Here is a 23,430-nt window from a genome sequence, read left to right on the forward strand (position 1 = left end):
ATAAAGTGGCTCTAAAACATGCTGATGTATTACAATAGCACAGCGAATATTTGAGAGAGAGGAAATCAATGAATAAGTAGATAGAGATGAGGGCAAATATAATGATTTACCCATACATGTCTCTTTTGTGAGGTTCCAAGAGAAAATGATGGTAGAGATACAACAGTCATAACTCAAGAAACAGATTTCACACGATTCCCATGACTATACATTTGTCGTGTAGGCCAGCAGTCCCTCGACTTTTTTGGCACCAGGGACTGGTTTTGTGGAAAACAATTTTTCCATGAACTGGGATTGGGGGGGATGGTTTCAGGATGATGATTCAAGCACATCACATTTATGGTGCACCCTATTTTTATTATTATAATACTACACTGGAATATATAGTGAAACAGTTTTACAACTCACTATAAGGTACAATCAGTGGGAGCCCTGAGCTTGTTTCCCTGCAACCAGACAGTCCCATCTGGAGGTCATGGGAGACAGTGACAGATCCTCAGGTATTGAATTCACATAAGAACACAACCTAGATCCCTCAGATGTGCAGTTCACAATAGGGTTTGCACTCCTATGAGAGTCTAACACCACCACTGATCTGACGGAGGCAGAGCTCAGGCAGCAATGCGAGCGAGCGATGGGGGGTGGCTATAAATACAGATGAAGTTTGCTCCCTGACCAGGTGCTCACCTCCTGCTGTGTGGCCTGGTTCGTAACAAGCCACAGACAGGTACTGATCTGCGGCCTGAGGGTTGAGGACCTCTGATGTAGACCAAAGGTGACTAAGTACCTAAGACTATCTCGGTGTGTAAAAAAGTCTGTTGAAAGAGTTCTGAACATGTGGATTCTTCCTGGATATTACTACAGTCTTAATTATAGTGGGCCTAATATTTTCATTTTACTTCCATACATCCATTTGAACTATCACAGACTCATGTCTGGACCGGGAAGCTTACAATTAGGCACTTGGCCAAAGCTGTAAAACTAAAGTCTTAACTGCTCATTTTAAATATTACTGTTTCCATAGGTTACCTCTCTGCTAGGCTGAAGGTAGAAATTATAGCTATTCATGTTTTTGTTCCCAAGTGCCTTACAGGTTGTAATTGCTCAATATGTTAGCTACACGAATGAATGAAAGAAGAGAAAAGGAAAGTAAGGAGTGAGTGAAGCAGTATGCGATGACGAGAGGACAAAGAGCAGACGTGGAAAGATGTACTTCTGTTTCACCTTTGAAGCCCTTCGGGCAAGTGCACCGGTATCCGTTCACCAGATCATCACAAGTTCCTCCATTCTGGCATGGGTTAGAAAGGCATTCATTTTTGTCCACTTCACAGTTGATGCCAACCCAGCCTGCATCACAGAGGCACTTATATCTGAAAGAAGATAAAACTTTTTACTATAGGAGGTATAGATGTGATTGAGTCACAGAGTGAAACATGGGACTTGATGAAGAAGTGGGACACACTGATCTCGTTTCTCTTTCATGGAACTATCCTTGCATCACCTTGCACATGGTGTGCACTGTGTGGGCCCATCATGTGTATCCAGTAAAGAAACCTTCCTGGTGCTTTCCTGGCTCACTGTCAGTGAAATTATAATGAAATTTCTTGTGTAAACAATGGTTTGTACAATATGTTGGGCCACTCTGAAGGAAACGATATCATGGATAAATCTGCAAGGTGTATTTTATTGTACATAAAAGTAAAGTAAAGCAACTATTAAGATCATTAGTTTTTGGTGCAAAATAGAGACCTAGGTCACCGTCAGAGACCCTAAGCCACTCTAGGATGCTCCCGGGATATTTCATATCTGGTCATGCTTAGTTCTGACCGGAAACTTGGCTTCAGAAAGCACCTAGGGTATTCTGCAGGAAAAGGTGCAAGAACGAAAGCATTTGAAATGTAAATACAATCTCCAGTTTGAGTATCACTAACACTTAGGATGTGGTATCAGGAAATGATAGCTTTCTTATCTGGAGATCTTTAAGTAAAAAGATGCATAAGGGTGTCTTCAAAACTGCCATATTCTGAAACAGCAATACTGAGTTAATTCATTTAAAAATAACTTTATTTTCCATTTGCCTCTAAAAACACATTTTATTCTTTCAACTTTTGAAGTTTGGCAAAGGATAATGTCCAAAGCCATATCCTATGAAAAACACAGCAAGAGTATAAGAGCAACTCATGGGCCCTAAGGTCACTCTATGATTCTAGAAAATTACTAACATATCACACAAGTCTAAGAGGCTTAAAAACTGTCAATGTTTTATCAGTATCACTTCTAAAGTTGGCTGAAGCGGCCCTACTTCAGAGCACACACTGGCACTGTGACAGAACAGAGCTGAGTTATGTTTAAGCAGGGAGAAAAAAAATCAAAGGCTAGAACATTCCTCAGAAATCATTCTGGTAATACACACTAAAAACATAACTGCCAAAGAGTCATACAATGAGTCTGGGTTCCTCCCATGGGGTCCTTGCTAATGACCCATATAAGGGAGACATTACTCCTTATATTCCACGTAGGTCCTCACTTACGGAAGGGAGGGGCCAGCTTCCACGGATGAAGTGTAATTCAGAAGGCTTTCATGCAGACCAAATCTTCAGCAAAGTTTCAGCTCAAAACCCCATCTGACGACTTCAGGCTGTCACCAGTACTACAAGCCAAATGGCTTAACACAGGTCAAAAAGAAACTATAACACGGGGCAGCTACTCACCCACTGAGACCTCCAGTACAGTTTCCATGGATGCAGGGGTTGCTCAGGCATTCATTCACCTGTGAGTAGCAGCTGGGGTGATGGGGCCCCTCCGGGCATATACAGCGGAAACCATTCACACCATTGACACATGTTGCACCCTTCCGACAGGGGTTGGAGGCACACTCATCAATGTCAATGTTACATCTCTGCCCTGTGGAGAAGCAGGACGGTGACACTCACACCCTAAATGCTTAAGAAATAGACCCAGAACTAGGAGATACATTATATTGACACCCTTCATCTGCTCAGGCCATAAGGTTCCTTGAGGCACTAAATGTCAAGACGTAAAGAATCAGACACCCAATAGCACTTAATGCCATGCAAGGAAGGAGCAAAGAGCATTGACTTTTGATAATCAAGTAAAGTTAACAAAAGGCTGGAAAAGTGTTATAGCAATTTGTCATTTCCTTTCAACTCAGAAATGGGGAAACTTCACAAGGTTCTAAAAAGAGAACATCAAATGTTACCAAAGAAAGCTTCACTTCTTAATGCTGCCCTGAGTACAACTCAAAGAAGCATTCATTAATATGCTTTGCATTGGTTTACCACAAATTCATTTTCTCAGTTAGCCTCTTACATTTCTATTTATGGTAAATCCAAATTAACTGGAATGCTTAATGAATGGGCTAGTAACTTAATTCAATAATTAAACTGATTACAAAGAAAAGCTATTTTGTTTTCATACTTAGAATCAATCACATTAATTCTTTTTTTTTTTTTAACCTCAGGAAGTAGAGTCTCAAAGTATAATTTTGTTGTCCTCTGATATTGGAGAAATAATGCAGAGTCTGTCACTGTAGACCTATAGTTCTTAAACTTAGTGTGCAAAATCATCACTTTAAGTTGTCATTTTAAGTGGAGATTCCTAGGCCCTATCATCAGATTGTGATGAATAGAATCTGGTAAACTATATTTTTAAAAATGCAGTTGGCATAAAAACTAGATTTTGAGAAATTCTGTTCTAAACAATTACTACTTATCATCATCATACAATGTAGATACTGGGAGTAAGTGAAATTGAATACGTTGTTCCTCTAAGACATAGCCAAGACTGCTCTTTAAAAAGATGTCTGCTACAACCTTGATATGTCTCAGGCTGAATAAAGTAACACGGGCCAGTTGTACAAGTGCTTCCATTTGTTCTGTTTTGAATAACTGAGATTTAACTATATTTTCCAAAATGATATGAAATCTTAAAATTACCTATAATTCTATAAATGAGTGGCATCAAGCAACTGCTATGAAAGAATTTATAGATCTCAAAGAATACAATGTTCTGATTCAGGTTTTGAAAACATGCACTTTTCTCATTTAAGAAAGAGCAATCCTGTATTTAGAACAGGATATTCCAAATGAAATAGATACCCACTCCTATAAAGAATGAGTATTCACATTTTTTTCACCCTCCACTGCTCTCTAAACCATTACTGGTGGTTCTTGTGGTAAAAACCCATAATCTAGAAGTGGCTGCTGTTTTCCTTTTAAGTGTTTTATTAATAGCTTATTTTTAAACACTATTTCCTTGGCCTCAACCACTGATTCTTTGAGACGTTTGTCAGTAGCACCAAAATATGAACCAGAGCTCTGCAACATGGTGAAGGATGACAGAAAAAATCCTTTTCATTTTTGGTATTTTCTTGGAAGTATCTCCTCAGAAACCACTCCGCCTAAGTTTTCTTTATTTGCCTTTAAACTCTTTGCAGAATAAATGTACACGCCATCTTTATTTGAAAGCATCAAATGCAGTCTACTGTGTTGACTGACAGCCAGTCTGTCAGCAAGGTCCTACCCTCAAGGAGTTTCCACCGAGCATCAGAAAGCCCAGTGGAAGGCCAGGCAACTTACTGGGCTCAGTAACTGAAATGAGAAGCTACCCAGTGTTTCTAACTACTCAGGCCCTCAGTAAATTGGTGTTTAATAAATGAAAGCACTGGTATAGGCCACACTTCAGAGTCTGGCATTAGCTAGCAAAAGTCTTGCATTTGAGTCCCATTCATTCGTTCATTCAGCAACATTTACTGTTTCCTGCGTGCTAGACATTGCTTTAGACACTTGCTATAAGGATTATTAAACAAGGTCTCTGCCTTCTGGGAACTCACAGTCCTCACTATGCAACTCACTAGCAGAGGCCATGAGTAAATACATTGAGGTCTGTCTCTCAGTTGCCTTATTTGTCAAACAGTAGAACTTCCTTTTTGGACTGCTTTGAGAATTTAGGGAGATGCTGGGTATGAAGGTGCTTTGCAAAACTGAAAAGCAGTTTACAGAAGAATCACATAATTCCTTACCTTCTCCCATTAAAAAGGGTCTAAGAGAACAGATAACTTAGTGTTAAAACAAAACCAAAAAACTCCTTTAAAGCTGTCAAAGCTATTATTAGAATGATATGGGGAAGATGTATTAAAATAAAATAACAGCAAGAATAAAACTCCTCACATTTACCCCTCCTGAGTACATACCACAGTCATCTCTGACATTTTCAGCAGCTGATTAAAAAACCATCTCAGACACAGACAACAGTTCCAAGAACAGGGGACCGCCTAGTAACCAAAACATTCCATTTCTTGCTTCTAGGGTTTCATGCTACACCTTAGGTTTATTTTAGAATATTTTTAGCCTATGTTCTCCCTTCTTGACCTTCCTGGTTTGCTGAATGTTAAAAAGAGAAAGAATATGATTCATTGGTGTTTTGAAAAAAATGAGTCCAGTAGAAACCTTACATAAATACACACACACACACACACACACACACACACACACCCCAACAACAACAACAACAGGCCCTAATCAGGATGTCCGGTGTTGTGGAAATGAGCACAGGCTCTGCGGTCAGATTGCCTGAGATGTAATTCTGGCTGCTATGCACTAGTAACATTACTTAACCTCTCTGCATTCTGGGTTCCTTATCTACTCTGTAAGTATTCTAAACAGTAGTGGCAATTGAGATGAGGCACTTAATTTACTGCCCAGCTCAAAATTAGTTCTTCATACTATGTAGAACAAGAGTGGTAAGAGAGAGCATCCTTGTCTTACACCGGTTTCCAAAGGGAACGCTTCAGCTTTTGCCTATTCAGTATCATACCGGCTGTGGGTCTGTCATAAATGGCTCTTATTATTTTGAAATATGTTTCATCAACACCTAGTTTATTGAGAGTTTTAGTGTGAATGGATGTTGAATTTTATCGAAAACCCTTTCTGCATCTATTGAGATAATCATGTGGTTTTGTTATTGGTTCTGTTTACGTGACCAATTACATCATTTATTGATTTGCGTATGTTGAACCTGCCTTGCATCCCAGGGATGGAGCCAACTTGATCGTGGTGGATAAGCTTTCTGATGTGCTGCTGAATTTGGTTTGTAGTACTTTACTGAGGATTTTTGCATAGATGTTCACCAGGGATATTTGCCTGACATTTTCTTTTTTGTTGTGTCTCTGCCAGGTTTTGGTATCGGGATGTTGTGGCCTCATAAAATGAGTTAGGGAGGACTCCCTCTTTTTCCATTGTTTGGAATAGTTTCAGAACGAATGGTACCAGCTCCTCTTCGTACCTATGATAGAATTCAGCTATGAATCCATCTGGTCCTGGGCTTTTTTTTTGGTTAGTAGGCTATTAATTACTGTCTCAATTTCAAAACTTGTTATTGGTCTGTTCAGGAATTTGACTTTTTCCTGGTTTAGTCATGGGAGGGTGTATATGTCCAGGAATTTATCCATTTCTTTTAGATTTTCTAGTTTGTTTGTGTAGAGGTGTTAACAGCATTCTCTGATGGTAGTTTGTATTTCTGTGAGATCAGTGGTGATATCCCTTCTATCATTTTTTTATTGTATCTATTTGATTCTTCTCTCTTTTCTTCTTTATTAGTCTGACTAGTAGTCTATTTTGTTAATCTTTTCCAAAAACCAGCTCCTGGATTCACTGATTTTTTTGAAGGGCATTTTGTGTCTTTATCTCCTTCAGTTCTGCTCTGATCTTCATTATTTCTCGTCTTCTGCTAGCTTTTGAATTTGTTTGCTTTTGCTTCTCTAGTTCTTTTAATAGTGATGTTAGTGTGTTGATTTTAGATCTTTCCTGCTTCCTCCTGTGGACATTTAGTGCTATAAATTTCCCTCTAAACACTGCCTTAGCTGTGTCCCAGAGATTCTTGTATGCTATGTCTTTGTTCTCATTGGTTTCAAAGAACTTACTTATTTCTGTCTAAATTTCATTGTTTACCCAGCAGTCATTCAGGAGCAGGTTGTTCACTTTCCATGTAGTTGTGTGGTTGTGAGTGAGTTTCTTTTTACCCAGCAGTCATTCAGGAGCAGGTTGTCCACTTTCCATGTAGTTGTGTGGTTGTGAGTGAGTTTCTTAATCCTGAATTCTAATTTGATTGGTCTGACAGACTATTGGTTATGATTTTCATTCTTTTTCACTTGCTGTGGATTGTTTTGCATGTGGTCAATTTTAGAATACGTGTGATGTAGTGCTGAGAAGAATGTATATTCAGTTGACTTGGGGTGGAGAGTTCTGTAGATTTCTATTGGATCCACTTGGTCCAGAGATGAGTTCAAGTCCTGAATATACTTGTTAATTTTCTGTCTTGTTCATCTGTCTAATATTCACAGTGGGGAAAGCCTTCCACTATTATTGTGTGGGTGTTTAAGTCTCTTTGTAGGTCTCTAAGAACTTGCTTTATGAATCTGGGTGCTCCTGTATTGGGTGCATATATATTTAGGATAGTTAACTTTTCTTCTTGCATTGATCCATTTACCATTATGTAATACCCTTGTCTTTTTTGATCTTTGTCGGTTTAAAGTCTGTTTTATGAGAGACTAGGATACCAACCCCTGCTTTTTTTTTGCTTTCCATTTGCTTGGTCAATATTCCTCCATCCCTTTATTTTGAGCCTATATGTGTCTTTGCACGTGAGATGGGTCTCCTGAACACAGTGCACCAATGGGTCTTGACTCTTTATCCAATTTGCCAGTTCATATCTTTTAACTGGGGAATTTAGCTCATTTAAATTTAATATTGTTATGCATAAATTTGATCTTGTCATTATTATGGTAGCTGGTTATTTTGCCCTTGAGTTCTGGCCAGGGCAATCAGGCAAGAAAAAGAAACAAAGGGTATTCAAATAGGAAGAGAGGAAATCAAATTGTCTCTGTTTGCAGACAACATGATTGTATATTCATCTTAGCCCAAAATCTCCTTAAGCCGATAAGCAACTTCAGCAAAATCTCAGGTTACAAAATCAATGTGTGCAAAAATCACAGTCGTTCCTATATACCAATAACAGACAAACAGAGAGCCAAATCATGAGTGAACTCTCATTCACAATTGCTACAAAGAGAATAAAATACCTAGGAATACAACTTACAAGGGATGCAAAGGACGTCTTCAAGGATAACTACAAACCACAACTCAAGGAAATAAGAGAGGACAGAAACGAATGGAAAAACATTCCATGCTAATGGATAGGAAGAATCAATATAATGAAAATGGTAATACTGTTCAAAGTAATTTATAGATTCAATGCTATCCCCATCAAGCTACCAATGACTTTTTTCACAGAATTAGAAAAAAAGCACTTTAAATTTCGTATGGAACCAAAAAAGAGCCCATATAGTCAAGAAAATCCTAAGCAAAAAGAACGAAGTTGTAGGCTTCACACTACCTGACTTCAACTATACTACAAGGCTACAGTAATAAAAACAGCATGGTACTGGTACCAAAACAGAGATACAGACCAATGGAACAGAACAGAGGCCCCAGAAATAACATCACACATCTACAACCATCTGATCTTTGACAAACCTGACAAAAACAAGCAATGAGGAAAGGATTCCCTATTTAATAAATGGTATTGGGAAACCTGTTGGCCATATGCAGAAAATGGAAACTGGATCATTTCCTTACACCTTATACAAAAATTAACTCAAGATGGATTAAAGACTTGGACATAAGACCTAAAACCATAAAAACCCTAGAAGAAAACCTAGGCAATACCATTCGGGACACAGGTTATGGGCAAAGACTTCATGACTAAAACACCAAAAGCAATGGCAACAAAAGCCAAAATTAACAAATGTGATCTAATTAAACTAAAGAGCTTCTGCACAGCAAAAGAAGCTATCATCAGAGTGAACAGACAATTTACAGAATGGGACAAAACATTTGTAATTTATCCAGCTGACAAAGGGCTAATATCCAGAATCTACAAAGAACTTAAACAAATTTACAAGAATAAAAAAAAAAAATCAAAAAGTGGCCAAGGGGCATGAACAGACACTTCTCAAAAGAAGACATGTAGGTAGCCAATGAACATATGAAAAAAAGCTCATCATCACTGGTCATTAGAGAAATGCAAATCAAAACCACAATGAGATACCATCTCACACCAGTAAGAATGGCGATCATTAAAAAGTCAGGAAACAACAAATGCTGGAGAGGATGTGGAGAAACAGGAACACTTTTACACTGTTAGTGAGAGTGCAAATTAGTTCAACCACTGTGGGAGACAGTGTGGCGATTCCTCAAGGATCTAGAACCAGAAATATCATTTGACCAAGCAATCCCATTATTGGGTATATACCCAAAAGATTATAAATCATTCTACTATAAAGACACCCGCACATGTATGTTTATGGTAGCAGTGTTCACAATAATAGCAAAGACTTGGAACCAACCCAAATGCCCATCATTGATAGACTGGATAAAGAAAATGTGGCACATATACACCATGGAATACTATGCAGCCATAAAAAAAGGATGAATTCATGTTCTTTGCGGGACATGGATGATGCTGGAAACCATCATTCTCAGCAAACTAACACAGAAACAAAAAACCAAACACCACATGTTCTTTACTCATAAGTGGGAGGTGAACAATGAAAACACATGAACATAGGGAGAGAAATATCACACACCAGGACCCCCTAGGGGGTGGGGAGCTAGGGGAGGGATAGTATTAGGAGAAATGCCTAATGTAGATGATGGGGTGATGGGTGCGGCAAACCACCATGGCATGTGTATACCTACATAACAAACCTGCACATTCTGCACATGTATCCCAGAACTTAAAATATAATAAAAAAAATGAGTTCTTTATAAATGTTACCTGTTCTTTTTCTATTATCCACTTATCAGCAATGTACCTGTGATCCTAAATAGCAGGGATTTTTGTGTATTCACTTGACAACTGCCACCTGATCTTGGAGTACCAAGTTTCAGGCTGCAGAACATCAGGCTACGACAGCAGCACTGGGCATTGGGCATGACAGTTTTCATCAGATTTGGCTTCTCAGTGATCTTTCACTCAACAGGGATCACTGTGACCCAACTGGGTTACAAACTTTCCTTTCTACTGTCCACAATCATACCAAATAGGGGAAACACTTGTGAAATAGACAGCAAAGTACATTCCTGGCAAATGAATGGTGGACATTCACTTAGCTTTGGCTGATTTTTTGCAGCCTCTATCAAAAGCTTTGAAGGCTGTTTCTCACATTCGGGTACAAACGACCACATGGAAATTATTAAAGAGTAACATGTTAGTGTCTGCTTCTGTGTGTCACTGTCCAGAAAGAACGGAATGTACAGTGTGTACCTTCTGATGACGCCAATAAGAAACTCAGGTGGGTCTGTGAGAGGCCTCAGATTTCTGTAGCAGTAGCCTCCAGCACTTTTTGATCAGGAAGGTAAAAGATAAAGGTAATATTAACAAGTAAAGGGAGAGAAGATATGTGTGTGTGTGTTCGTGCACTCACATGTGTGTATGTGTAAATGGGCTGTTTATACTTTTCTAAGACGAGCTATATTCAAAATTCTTCTAGCTATTTACTTTCTTCCTCCTGGGCAGAAAGATCTCTCTCATGCTATCCATATTAGGGTGGTCTCCCCCAAGCTCTGACCTCATCCAACAATCGTTCAGAAGGGGAAGTACCCAGAAATAAGCATGCAGTGTTTTCACAGACTTCTATCTTGAGGATGCCAAAAAGGAAGCACCCAGAAACAAGCATTCGGTGTCTTCATAATATTTTACCTTGAATATGTCTTGATGGAAGGCACTGATACCTGAAGTCAATAAACACAAGCTTTGGAAGCAATATAACTCAAGCGAGGCAAAGGCAATGTATAGACTGTCTAGAAATTATTTTCTGGTAGCAATAAACATATACTCTAAAAGCTCTAATTAATGAAAAGTATTTTTCAGTTTAGAAAAGGTCTGTGAACAGAAAACTGGTCTAGAGAAGCAGAGAAACGGACTTCTAACCTTCCAGAGAGAAAAAGAAATAGAGAACACTTGAAAAGCAGTATTTCTTTGGATGCTACATTCCTAAGGTGATGGTGAAGGAGGGGCCCTGCAGTAAAAGGAGCCTCACCTGTGAACCCTGGAGAGCAGACACAGCTGTAGTGATTAATGCCATCCATACAGATTCCATGGACACAAGGGTTACTTGTACAGTCATCAAAGTTAATTTCACAATTGACCCCTGCAAGAGAAAACCAAAGGGAAACCATTCAATATTACCACAGAAATACTTAGGCTTTCTGCTTGTAATGCAGCAGTATGTTAAGAAATCTAAGGTACATCCAGCAAACCCTGGACAGAATAAAATAGCAGTTCTCAAAATGCAGTCCACACTCTTTCGGGAGGATGCAGAGGTCCAAAGGATTTTACTAATCATACTTAACCATGATCTTTCCTTTTCACTCTGCTAACATTCACACTAATGACAATAATGATGCAGAGGCGACGGGGTGAAACCAATGGCATCGGCATGAATCAAGCAGTAGAACCAAAGTGTACCATAATTATTCTACTGCTCTCCTCCACATGCCCACAGTTAAACAAGCAAAAAAACAGTTTCACTCAAGAGTGGCTTTGTTGAGGAAGTTAAAATTAGTAACTTTATAATTTTAATAAATCTCGACCCTTGAGCAATGTCTACCACTCTCTGTGATGAAATGGACGTATACATGAAGCATTTCTGTGGCAGGCCAAGTACAAGAGTTGTCTCCAGGAAGAGCCATGGTGCTATTGTTTGAGCCGCGAGTTGCAATAGTGCTTTCTTCATGGAACCCCATCTTAATTGAAAGAGCAGCTGTCAGACAAACCAGAGTTAATCAGAATTGAATATTTAGCAAACATAAAGTGAAAGGAGCAAACCTGTCACTCTGAGGAAAAACCAATTGACAGTATTTTGCCAAAGATAAAACTTCAGCTTTCAAATTAAAATTAGAATTTTGGAACTTGTATCTATCACTGTGAGCTTGACACTGCCTGTCAGTATTATAGACTAAATCTTGAAGAGTCTATAACTCCCTCCTGAGGTAAGCTGCCTTATTCCTGCTCTACTGCCTAGATGAATGGAAGAGTTTGGTTATATGAACAGTATGCAGTCATTATTGTTACCATTATTTATAAAAAGATAAAAAGTTATTTTACTTCTTTATTTTTGTTTGAATTTAGTGATGCTTTCTGAGAATCATAGAATAATATTTTGCTAGTTTACAAAGACTAAAAATAAAACCTGGTAATGAGAATATGTAAAAAAAAAAAAATCCAGGAGAAAATGCCCTACTTGTGATTCACTCATACTTTGTTTTCCTTTCTTTCCTTCCTTTCAGAGACAGGGTCTTGCTCTGTCACCCAGACTGTAGTGCAATGACACGATCAGAGATCACTGCAGCCTCAATCTCCCTGGCTCAAGCAGTCCTCCCATCTCGGCCTCCCAATTACAAGTACATGCTGCTCTTTTTCCACCATACCTGGTTAATTTTTATTCGTTTTCTATTTTTTGTAGAGACGAAGTTTTGCTCTGTTGCCCAGGCTGGTCTCAAACTCCCAGACTCAAGCAATCCTCCCGCCTTTGCCTCCCAAAGTGTTGAGATTACAGACGTGGGCCGCTGTGTCCATACTCCACATTAATGTTTATTAATAATAATTACAGAGGAACAATTTATTGAGCTCTTACTATATGCAAAGTACTCTGCTTCGCCTGATATATAAGTTTTCTCTAACCCCATCACCCAGTCTGCACATCAGTCTGTGTTACACCCATTTAATAGAAAACAGGGCGGACCTGCACACTGCCACCATGAGGGCAGGGCAGCTGGGCTCACCCTGTTTGTGTGGCTCCACAGCTTCCTCCTCTTTCCCCCACACCATAATGTCATCCTGTGAGTAATGAGGTTATACTGCCCAACTAGCCATGAATGAGGAAAAGATTTCCATATTCCCTGCAGAGAAGTGAATGCCTTTAGGACATGTTTTCTAACCCTTGACTGACAACCCCCTAAAACCATGAAGGCAGCACCCCCTCCCAATGAAGCCCTGATGATCCAATGTGACTCCAGCCCCCGTCCATGGTTTATTTGAGTAGGAAAGGATGCCTGAATCAGGATAGGCCAATGAGATTTTCTCATTACAACACTGAAGTACAGACTGTGTGACCTCTGGTCTGCAAATGCCCAGCTTCCTGTTATTTTCTCCAAAGCCTTAATTGCTTCAAATCAATCAGAGGCTTCTGGGTGCTTTAACTAAGTTCTGTTTCTTTGTTATGTTGTTGTCTAGTTTTTGTAAATGATTATATAAGCCAGTTCAAGTTGGTCTCTGTTACTTGAAACACAAAGAAACTTACTTAAAAGTTAATCACCATAAAAGCAGAGATGAGAGAAGGTACTGAAGGTGACTCTGGGTAGTATATCTCACTTTAAGTATCCAGTGAGTGACCGCCACTGTCAGCTGGCAAACTGTAAAGTATTTCTTCCGTCCACTCCCCTATCCAAACACCAAACTGCCAACCGAGGCCATACAAGTGGAATAGGAATTCTTACCCTAGAACTTGAGACTCTACTCATAGTGCCTCGTTTAATGCCACCCAGATCCGTGGTACATGCCAACTCTTTTTCCACCCATTACAGACCAACGTCTTTTTATGTTGCCTGCCTGTTCCTTGCTTTAATTGTCCAAACAACTGCAGGAACGTCTTGGGCAGGTTCTGACACATTCTGGGCCTTCCTTTCCATGCTGCCTACAGACCACTCATTGACTTCTCACCTTCTCAGGGACAGCTGCTTACACCATATCCTGTCTGTCCTCCCCAGAAAACACCTGATACATCCTGGTATAATGATACAATCCCAGAGAAAACAAAGCGCTTGCCAACCCACCACTCACCCAGGTTTCCAATATGTTTATGATGATGGGAATGATAGCAGAGTCTAAAACGGCCCCTCCACTCTCATGGATACCCCTCTATCCAATTGAATGGATATTCAATTGCTTGTAAATCTCCCGAATTTCTTTTCCTACAGTAATTTCTCATGTCTGGGGACCAGCCCGGAAGCAGATTGCTTTTGGAAGTTTTCACAAAGATCCATTGAGCTCTTTTAGAGAGTTATCTAAACGTGGGGGGGCATTTTCAGCTGTGACGGCATGAGATGTTTTTCGTACGCTTGAGCAATTCAAAAAGGACTTTGTTTTCAAACTTGGCATGTATGAGGCCTTGGATAAAGACCAGGGCCTTTGACGAGTTTGGAGAAATGGATTTGGAAACAATAAAAGAAAATGAGGGCAGCTAACTACCTTCTCCACCTCTTCTCCCTACATAGGTCATTTTCCTTACATCCAGAATAATTCTCAATAAATCACTCCTTTATCTGGGCAAGTTTCCTTCTCACAAAGGCACGCACTGGTTAATCTTCCACTGATACACTTTCCTTCGATCTGGAACACAGTACTTCCGTATCCACTAACCATAGTTAGCACCACAATCCTTCATCTAATAAGTAAAACAGAACCATTCGGACCTGTGAAAATAATTCTACATCCCCCCAACCAGGAGCAGGTGGAACTCTGAGGACAGGAACCTGCAGCTCTGCCTTCTACTTCACAGTTACTGCGCTGTGCTGCAAGGTGTCTCCTCTTCCTTAGAATCCCCAAGATGGCTAAGGCCCCAGCAGAGACAAGGGACAGAAGAAATGTGTCACACAAAGGAGACTGACTGTGAAGAGAATACACACTCAAGGAAGAGAAGAGGCACTAAAACACACACTGGAAACCTGCGTGAGTGGGGGGTTGAGAGAAGAGAGGAGCCACACTAGGGAGACTGACTGTGAAGAGAAAATACACTCAAGGAAGAGAAGATGCACTAAAACACACACTGGAAACCTGCGTGAGTGGGGGTTGAGAGAAGAGAGGAGCCACACTAGGGAGACTGACTGTGAAAGAGAAAACACACTAAAAAAAGGGAGGAAGATAAAAAGAAGGAAGGGAGGGAGGAGGGAGGGATTTATTAACCTGGGTGGGGTGACACTTAAAGAAAAAAGATAATATAGCCACAAAGAAGGTTTTTAATTTTAAATAACAACTTTGATTTTTGAAGGGATGTTCCTCGATTTAACAAAACACACACACACAGAATCACTCACTGGCAAAGCTATTGTCTCCGACTTCCCTACTGACTAGGGCCACCTGCCTTGAGACATTGATGCTTGTGGCCTTGGCTGTGCCTCTCAGAATCAGGACCGTTTCCTTCGGTCTCTGAGCACACGCCAATAGTCTGAAACATCCGTGTGAACTGATCTGAGAAACAGTGAAGAACCCAGAGCAAACGTAAATGGAGCGGGCTTACCCGACGTGCCCGGCTGGCAGTTGCACTGGTAGCCATTGACCAGGTCGATGCAGCGCCCGTCGTTCAGGCAAGGGTTGCTGTAACATTCGTCAATCTGGTCACTGCAGATGGTGCCCATGTACCCGGGACTGCAGATGCAGGTGTAGGAATCAATACCATCCTGACACTGGCCGTGGTGGCACGGATCGGGGTCACAGTTGTCAATGTTCTCCTCACACAGCACACCAGTGAAACCTTCGGAAGGAATTTTATCAAGGATTCTCAAAAATCAAGGCAGATTCACCTGAACACAAGTGTAGCTACACCCATTTACCCTACACATTCCATGTGTGATCAATGAATACAGCTGGCCTTGAGCAGTAGAAAGTTACTATCTGCACTGATTTAGAAAGCATGCCCGGAGAGAGCTTCTTAAAGACTTCCAAATCAAATTTTAGAATTAAAATAGCTTTGCAACTGATCAACAGTTTCATTGCAGAGACACTTTTACTGCATTTTCATTTCTTATTAGGCTTCAGGATGTAATACCTCAAAACATTTTCCTTTATATATTTATCTTTGTATTTCTTTCTTCCCAAGCCCAATATACAGGTTAATGATTTAATGTATCTTATGTCCCTAATTCTTTGAAGGTCAGAGAACTTTATTTTACTTCTCTCAGCTCCAAGAGTACTATGCATATATAGTTTTAAATAAATACTGATTGAATTAAATGAATGATCCTGTTATGAACATCTAAAAGTAACAGAGACAAGCAAGAGTTCCTTTCTTCAAGGCTTAAATAGATGACAAACATTATACCTTTCCCTAAAAGGCTCCAGGAGGCCTCTCCCCACTTTTAAACCTGAGCTAAAGGTTTTTAATCTCTTTGAAACTTACCCTCTACAAGAATCTGGCTAGGGGAAGACACAATCTGGATTCTCTGACAAGGGGCAACTATTTGCAAAAAGAAAGTGGCTCATCTGAGTTGTCCTAACCTAAGTAGGTCTAATAATTGAAATATTAACTTTCTGTACTAATTTTCACAAGTAAATTTGCTTTTCTGTAATCAGAAAGAAATTATATGCATGATGCCTGTAATCTTTAAGACTCCATTCTCTAAAATAAGATAATGTCTTGAATTATATAAATAACTTCTTTCTCAAGCAGTCAGATAATAAAGAAGTTCACTTCTAGTAATTTCTAGCCTTTCTATATAATACTGGCCTGTGTAAAAGGAAATGTATAATAGGGAACATCTGGCTTACTGAAATCCAATCCCAAGTGAAAAATGTGATTACAAACCCAGAAATGCAGAATATTTGTGCACAGATCATCTTTGACTCTAGTTGCAGAAGTCCACAAAGAGGACCCAAACTTCCCCGGTTAGAGCTCTCTCTCCTGTCGTTTACACACTTAACACTCAGTATGATTCGGTGTCTTTTATGCAGAATACCCTGCACTTGTACACATTCAGCCTTTAAATTTCTGGGCCTCCTTTCAGTCACTTGCTTTATGAAACACAGAGCCAGGACTCCTGCTGAGAAGCCCCAGTGAAAAATAGCTTTCAACTGGAATTCTTCTCTTTCCTAAATGAGTCAATCTAGCCAGCTGGAAACTTACTGCTGCCAAAGATCTGTCCCAGAAAGACATGGATACCAAATGGAAATATCTGGGCCAGACCACTATTGTGGTGGAGGAGGCAGGTACTGTAGAAAAAGAGTGAGAGCAACAAAAACTTTGCTTGAAGCAGCTCTTTCTAAACATGGAGTCGCCCCTGAGAGTGGACTGGCCTGGTGGAGTGGCTAGCAGAGGACGGGGACAATCACCCTATTTTGTTCAGACAGACCGACCAAGGAGATGAAAAGTGAGAAGAGTCTTACCTGTGGCACACTGGCATTCATAGCCATTCGGGTGATCAATACACTTTGCCCCATTCAGACACGGAGTACTGGAACAGTCATCAATATCGATCTGGCAAACTTGCCCAGTAAAACCTCGGAAAGGGGCAGTGATAACATGAGTTGAAGGATTATCTCGCACCTTCCTTCACTATAAAAATGATGCCCAGGGAGGGGCAGGTTCGCTTACTGGCAGGGTTTACGCCAATGGGTCAGTAAGCCTATGCTTTCTTATTCTCCCCAACAGGTAACTGTAATACCAAGTGACACCCAGGGAATCGGAGGCACTTGTGTGGTGTGTCTCCACCGCTGCTTCTTCAGAGACAGACTTCACTTCTAAATAAGGAAGCGGGAAGTGAAATTTATAGGTGGAACCCTCCAACGAGTAACTTTAGCTTCAGAGGCAACAGAAACCTTCTCTCTGAAGATACAATGCGGTAAGATATAGTCTACGGAGGACAATTTGGCATATCTTCAAAAATAGCTTGAGGAAAGAAAGGAAAGACAGAGACTCTTAGAAAAATTGGCATGTGTTGTCTGTTTCTGAACGCATGTCTAAAAATAACAATCTCACAGAGGGCCTTTAAGAATATGACCCATGGGAAAAAAATAAAATTCCGAATTGCTTACAACTAAGGCTTCTATGAGGTATCAGCATTCTGAAATACAGACACAGACAAAGAGGTCATGGGCCATTCAAAAATAGACTTGGACTTCTGGCCACAAAGGATTTGTAAGACATAGTACCTAACACAAATTCTCTATTTCTGCACACACACTCCTATCACCAAGCACTTGGTTTAATGATTTCCTCATGCACAGCCCACACACGTTTTCTCCCTTCCCTCTTCCCTGTTGTCAGTTGGTTTTATGCTTTAAGAGAAGACAGGGGCAGGTGGTGGGCACTTACCAGGAGGACACAGACACTGGAAACGATTGACTTTATCCACACATTGCCCATTGTTCACACAAGGGTTGCTCTGACATTCATTTATTTCCAACTCACAATGCACACCTTTGAAACCTAAACAAAACAGACCACACAAGTGGCTTAAAAAGAAAGAAAGGTGTATTCCAGACAAGAAAGCACAAATTTGCAATGATAACTACATCTTCTGTGAGTATGCACATTTCTGCAAGGAGAAAAGGAACTCTGCCACGGTGAGAAATAGTCACTCCAAGCATCAAGCAGGACAGGGCACACTGTGAGATATCCATGTTACTGTGAAAAGCAGGGATTACCTTAAAAGACATTGGTAAAAACTAGCATATAAACAAGGACTGCTCCACATTTTCTGTGACAAATCCATACTTTCTGGACTGCAGAAGGCCCAAAATGTCCCCACTCTATGTTCCTAAAGACAAGCCGAGCTGGAGCTGCTGCTGCCTTCAGGGTGCAGGTCAAGGTCAGGAGTGCCTTCCAAGGCTGGAGTGGCTGGCAGCCTTAATCAGGCAGAGCTGCCAATGTTAGCCATCATTTCAAGGTGGACTTGGCTGTATTTTCTGAGGAATCAAGACATGGTCTCTGCAGAAGAGCTCCGGAATACAGCTAAATGTGTGCTGCACTTTAGATAAATGGAAACTTCTTATATAACTGTGGATAAAATCTATTTCTGTAAAGGGAATAGTATGGCATTTATAATTATATTAAGGTATCATAAAAGCTTGCTATTTTTCAAAGAATAGACTTTTTTTGAAAATTTCTATTATATGTATGTGGATTTTGATATGACAGGACTTGTTTAATTTGATCTACATAGATTGAGGAACTCTAGCACTGCTTTATTCCTAGAGTAAGGAAAGTCTGCTTGTGAATCCTGGCTTTCTCTAGTCCCCAGTCAGCACAGGAAATTAAATGCTGATAGAGCTCATGAGACTGCAATAGTAATACTGAATGCTCTACCAAGAGAAGTGCAGAGCAGTTCCCCCTCTCTCAACCCCACACACTGATGGGCCCATTTACCTGGCATGCACAGGCATGTGAAGCCTCCAATCTTATCCAAACAGGTAGCATCATTCTGGCAAGGGTCGGAATGGCACTCATTGATGTCCATCTCACAGCGAGGCCCTGCATAACCCTTCAGACACTCACAGTGGAAGCCACCTTCTGTGTTCACACATTTTCCTGCATGCTCACAAGGATTGCTGTTGGCTGAAAGACAGGAGTACCAATTACCGGGATCAAAGCACTTGAGTTTCCACAAATGTGGATGATAGAACAGGATCTCACGGTTATAGCAACAGGGCCAGGCCTTTAATAATATCATTCCCGACACTTTTTTTTTTTTCCTGTTAATTTAAAAAGAAAGAAAAGCAGAGTATTCTCAACTGTCATGCATTTCTGCTATTGCAGTTTTTGCCCAAACTGTCACGGAGGTAAGGCTTTATATTAAGAATCAAGTACACACCTTTCATACATTTAATCCCCAGAATGGAATATATGGTAATGGTTATGGTTATACTGAAAGGTTAGTTGTTAACACTGCACATGTAGCAAGAGAAATCTGAGGTTTAGGTGTAACTTGCTCCTACAGTAAAATGTGCTTCAGTTTAAACATTTGCTGACCTCAACAGACACTCCACGGAATAGTAGTAGTTCTGGGTACTCACCCATGGCACACTCATCCACATCTTCTGTGCAGTCAGCCCCTTTGTAGCCTTGCGGGCAGGTGCAAATATACTGCCCATTCAGGGGGTTGGTGTCACACAGTGCCCCCTTGTGGCAAGGATTGCTGATGCATGCATCATCCAGATGACACAGGAGACCTGTCACAGGGTGGGCAAAGGAGAACTAAGAGAAAATGTCCCTCACTTGAGGTCTTTCGCCAAGGAGGGAAAACCTCATGATCGGTTCCTTGGAATCCAACATGGAGTTTAACAGGCAACTTCTGCTTTGCCTGACCTACGTTGGGGACACACTTGGCCACCATTAAAGCACCTAGCCGCAACCCTAGAGCTCTGGCCCTAAGCCCTCAGCTAGACCTCTCCTCCAGGGCAGAGACATCTACATGCCAGAAAAGAAGAAGAGGGAGACAGGAAAATGGAACCATCTTCCAGACAGTGTGCCAGAATAAACAAGTAAAATAGAGAGGTCCAGTTGAATTTTAGATAAAGAATAAATAATTTTTAGTATGTCTCAAATATTCCATACATTCCATATTTTATCTGGAATCCTGCTTCTCCAGTATTATGCTACCTGATGATCATGAGGCCACATGAACATCATCAGCCTTTACTAGAATAGCCTTTTAATAGCATCAGCATTCCTGATTCAGGTGGCCCCAGGTCTCCGAAGAGATGACTAGGCTTCCTGTTTTATAGAGTTCACATGGGAACTGGCTTTTCCAGTCTGCAATTAACTTAAGAACAGGTAACTAAGGCTTCTTCCACAAAGCTAGCGTGAAGGCTTTAGGAAAAGGCACCCGTGAAAGAACAATTCAAAACTGCTGGGCAGAAAGTTCTTCCAGCTGAATGATCTTTTCCCATCACCTTCCTCCTTACATTGCTCTCCGTGTCCTAGAACTAGTAGCTAGAGCAATGCTAACTTTGTAGCAATCTTCCCTCAGATGAGTATTTTCACAGACACTGAGGGTTAGAAGGCACTTAAATGTTTCTCTCCTCACAACTTCTTCTGAGTAAACACATTGCTTCTTCATAAAATGAAGCCTGTGGATCCATTTATTAATCATTTTCTCTTAGCAGCTGAGGGGCTTTCAGTCTAAGATCTTAAGGACTTCAGCAGATGCTCCAAAGACAATAGTTACTAACTTTCCTTTTCTGGAATGAAAAACTGAAGTATGTAGAGTTGAGAAGAGAGCCTGAAGTCCTAAGGAGGAAGACTATCTTCATAGCACTTTGGCCAGCAGATTACATTTCCGGAACAGTCCTGAGTGATATATTCCCACAGATGGTAACTCAAAGAACACAGCTATTGGGATGAAAGGTATTGCCCCTACCCTGTTTCTAGCTCCGTCCTCTGTTAACCTTACCTGCCTTCCCCTCTGGGCACATGCAAGAGAAGGAGGCCACACGGTCAATGCAGGTAGAGCCTGGAGTACAGGAGGCGAAGGCACAGTCATCAATGTTCTCACTGCAGTCATCTCCACTCCAGCCATTGACACATACACAGCCAAAGCCTCCATTGCGGTTGGCACAGGTGCCACCATTCTGACAGGCGTTGGGCTGTAGCAGGCATTCATCCACATCCTCTGTGCAGAACTGTCCTTTTAGGGGAAAATTACCTTTGATTAGGGCTCGAGTCTTAAAGGATTAGTACCATAGCAGACCCCACACACTCTTCATCTTCATGTGACCTGTCTGAAATTAAGGCAGGCAGAACTCACAGAAAGCCAGGCCCTCAAATGAATTTTAAGACCAACTTTAGCCATCCAAATGACATTTACTCCAGGCAAATCGTTTCAAGATGAATAGAATAGTTACTACCCCTAGAAACTGACAACATGAGGGTTTAGCCAACCTATCGAAGGTAAAACCTGTAGGATCCTTGAGTTAACTAACCCCTGGATCAATGAACCTACAAGTTAGAAGAGCAAGGGGAGAAGAGTACAAGAGATGAGTAAGAGGGGTTGGGGAGTTTGGGGAGAGACAACATGGGGAGAAATGCCAGATATAGGTGATGGGGGGATGGAAGCAGCAAACCACCTTGCCATGTATGTATCTATGCAACAATGCTGCATGATCTGCACACGTACCCCAGAACCTAAAGTATGAAAAAAAAAAAACACTTGAGAAAGAAAAAAAAAATGAGAAGGAACCTATATGCCAAACATTAGGGTAACGCTTCTAGATCTTGACTGCATCAGTGCCAATACCCTGGTTGTAATATGCAACAGTTCTGTAAGATGATGTTACCACTGAGAGACACGTGATAAACGGTACAAGAAATCTTTCTATATTAATTCTTATAGCTGTGCAAAACTACATGTAACTGAAAATAAAAAGTCTAATCTTTGAAAATGTTAGGGCAAGCAACATATGGTAGGGAGAAGCCGTGACAGATGTTGAAAAGTTCTGGTAAAGTATGGATGTGAAGGGCAAGGCCAAGAATAATGAGATTGGAGCAAGCTGTTTTCAGCCTGAAGCACCCATACTGAAAGGATGAGGATTTGTGGAAGAAGACAAGGAAAGCCTGCCCAACGTAACAGGAGATGGAAAAAGGACTGGTACGCACTGCCTGAAAAAGAGCAAACTAAAGGAAGCTAAACATGAGCCCACATCTGGCCAGGGTGCAGGCCACTACTGCAGCAACAATGGGGACTAAGGCAAAGGCTCCCAGGTCCTTTAACAAAGAATGAGAGAATGTCTTCAACTTACAACCAAGGAATCTGCTATTAACAAAAGCAGCATGGGGCCAGACCATATGAGCTATAAAACAAATTGATAATTGGCTTTGTTTGAAGTCTTTTAAAATCAGTTCAGAGAACTATCAAAGGAACTAAAATTTCGATCATCTGAATTCTCTAAAACATGACAAGTTGCTGAAAATCAAAAAAATGTCAAAGTGTCCTTCATTCTTCTTTTGTAAATAAAACTCAACAAAGAATTGTAAAAGGCACTCTGATGAAGAGGTCTCTTAATAAAAAAAGAACATGCTATTTGTGCTTAGAAAATGCCAAGACTATCTCTAGACCCAGAATAAAGTAATTTGACTGTTTCATGTACCTACAGAAGGCCTGTTAGCCATCACTGCTTGCAGATGCTAGCTGTGTCTGACCTGACCTGCCTGCCTGCCTGTTCTTGATTCCTAACACTGACCTCCCTCCATTACTATAGAAACAATATCACTCTCTCACACTTATTTGGTTACACATCTGTCCCCTCTACTTGGCCACAGTTTAGAGGGCTTTTCTGTATTCCCAGCCAAGAGCCACCTGCCAAGGATGGCAGGATGGGTATGTGGATGTCTCTGGAACTCTGTGCTCAGCATAGCCCTTCCATGCTCCTCTCCTCACTCCAGCCATATCAGCAACCATGTCTCTACATGATCAAACACTCCTGACCATAGCTGACTGACCCAAGATGGGCATCTGATCCAAGCTATGTCACTGTATCTCCTCCAAATCATTGGACTACAACCACTTTGCCACAAAGACCAAACAGGTGAGGAGGCTGGTCTGCAGAGAATGTGTAAGGGTGAATCAGACGTGCACAGAA

General features: G+C 40.8%; 1 protein-coding gene across 2 annotated transcripts in view; it reads right to left on the minus strand.

Moving 5' to 3' along the window:
• NOTCH2 (notch receptor 2) overlaps window positions 1–23,430 on the minus strand; it is a 167,227-nt gene that overhangs the window by 43,490 nt on the left and 100,307 nt on the right. For both annotated transcript variants that reach the window (XM_035252644.3, XM_035252643.3), the window contains 9 exons: window positions 21,246–21,479; window positions 19,867–20,022; window positions 19,220–19,408; window positions 18,167–18,280; window positions 17,239–17,352; window positions 15,377–15,610; window positions 11,120–11,230; window positions 2,712–2,904; window positions 1,225–1,370 (listed from right to left, as the gene is read on the minus strand). In XM_035252644.3, the coding sequence (XP_035108535.1) occupies window positions 1,225–1,370; window positions 2,712–2,904; window positions 11,120–11,230; window positions 15,377–15,610; window positions 17,239–17,352; window positions 18,167–18,280; window positions 19,220–19,408; window positions 19,867–20,022; window positions 21,246–21,479 (1,491 nt within the window). The remainder of the gene's footprint in view (window positions 1–1,224; window positions 1,371–2,711; window positions 2,905–11,119; window positions 11,231–15,376; window positions 15,611–17,238; window positions 17,353–18,166; window positions 18,281–19,219; window positions 19,409–19,866; window positions 20,023–21,245; window positions 21,480–23,430) is intronic.

The sequence above is a fragment of the Callithrix jacchus genome, chromosome 7 (assembly GCF_049354715.1).
Source record: "Callithrix jacchus isolate 240 chromosome 7, calJac240_pri, whole genome shotgun sequence".
Taxonomy (NCBI): Eukaryota; Metazoa; Chordata; class Mammalia; order Primates; family Cebidae; genus Callithrix; species Callithrix jacchus.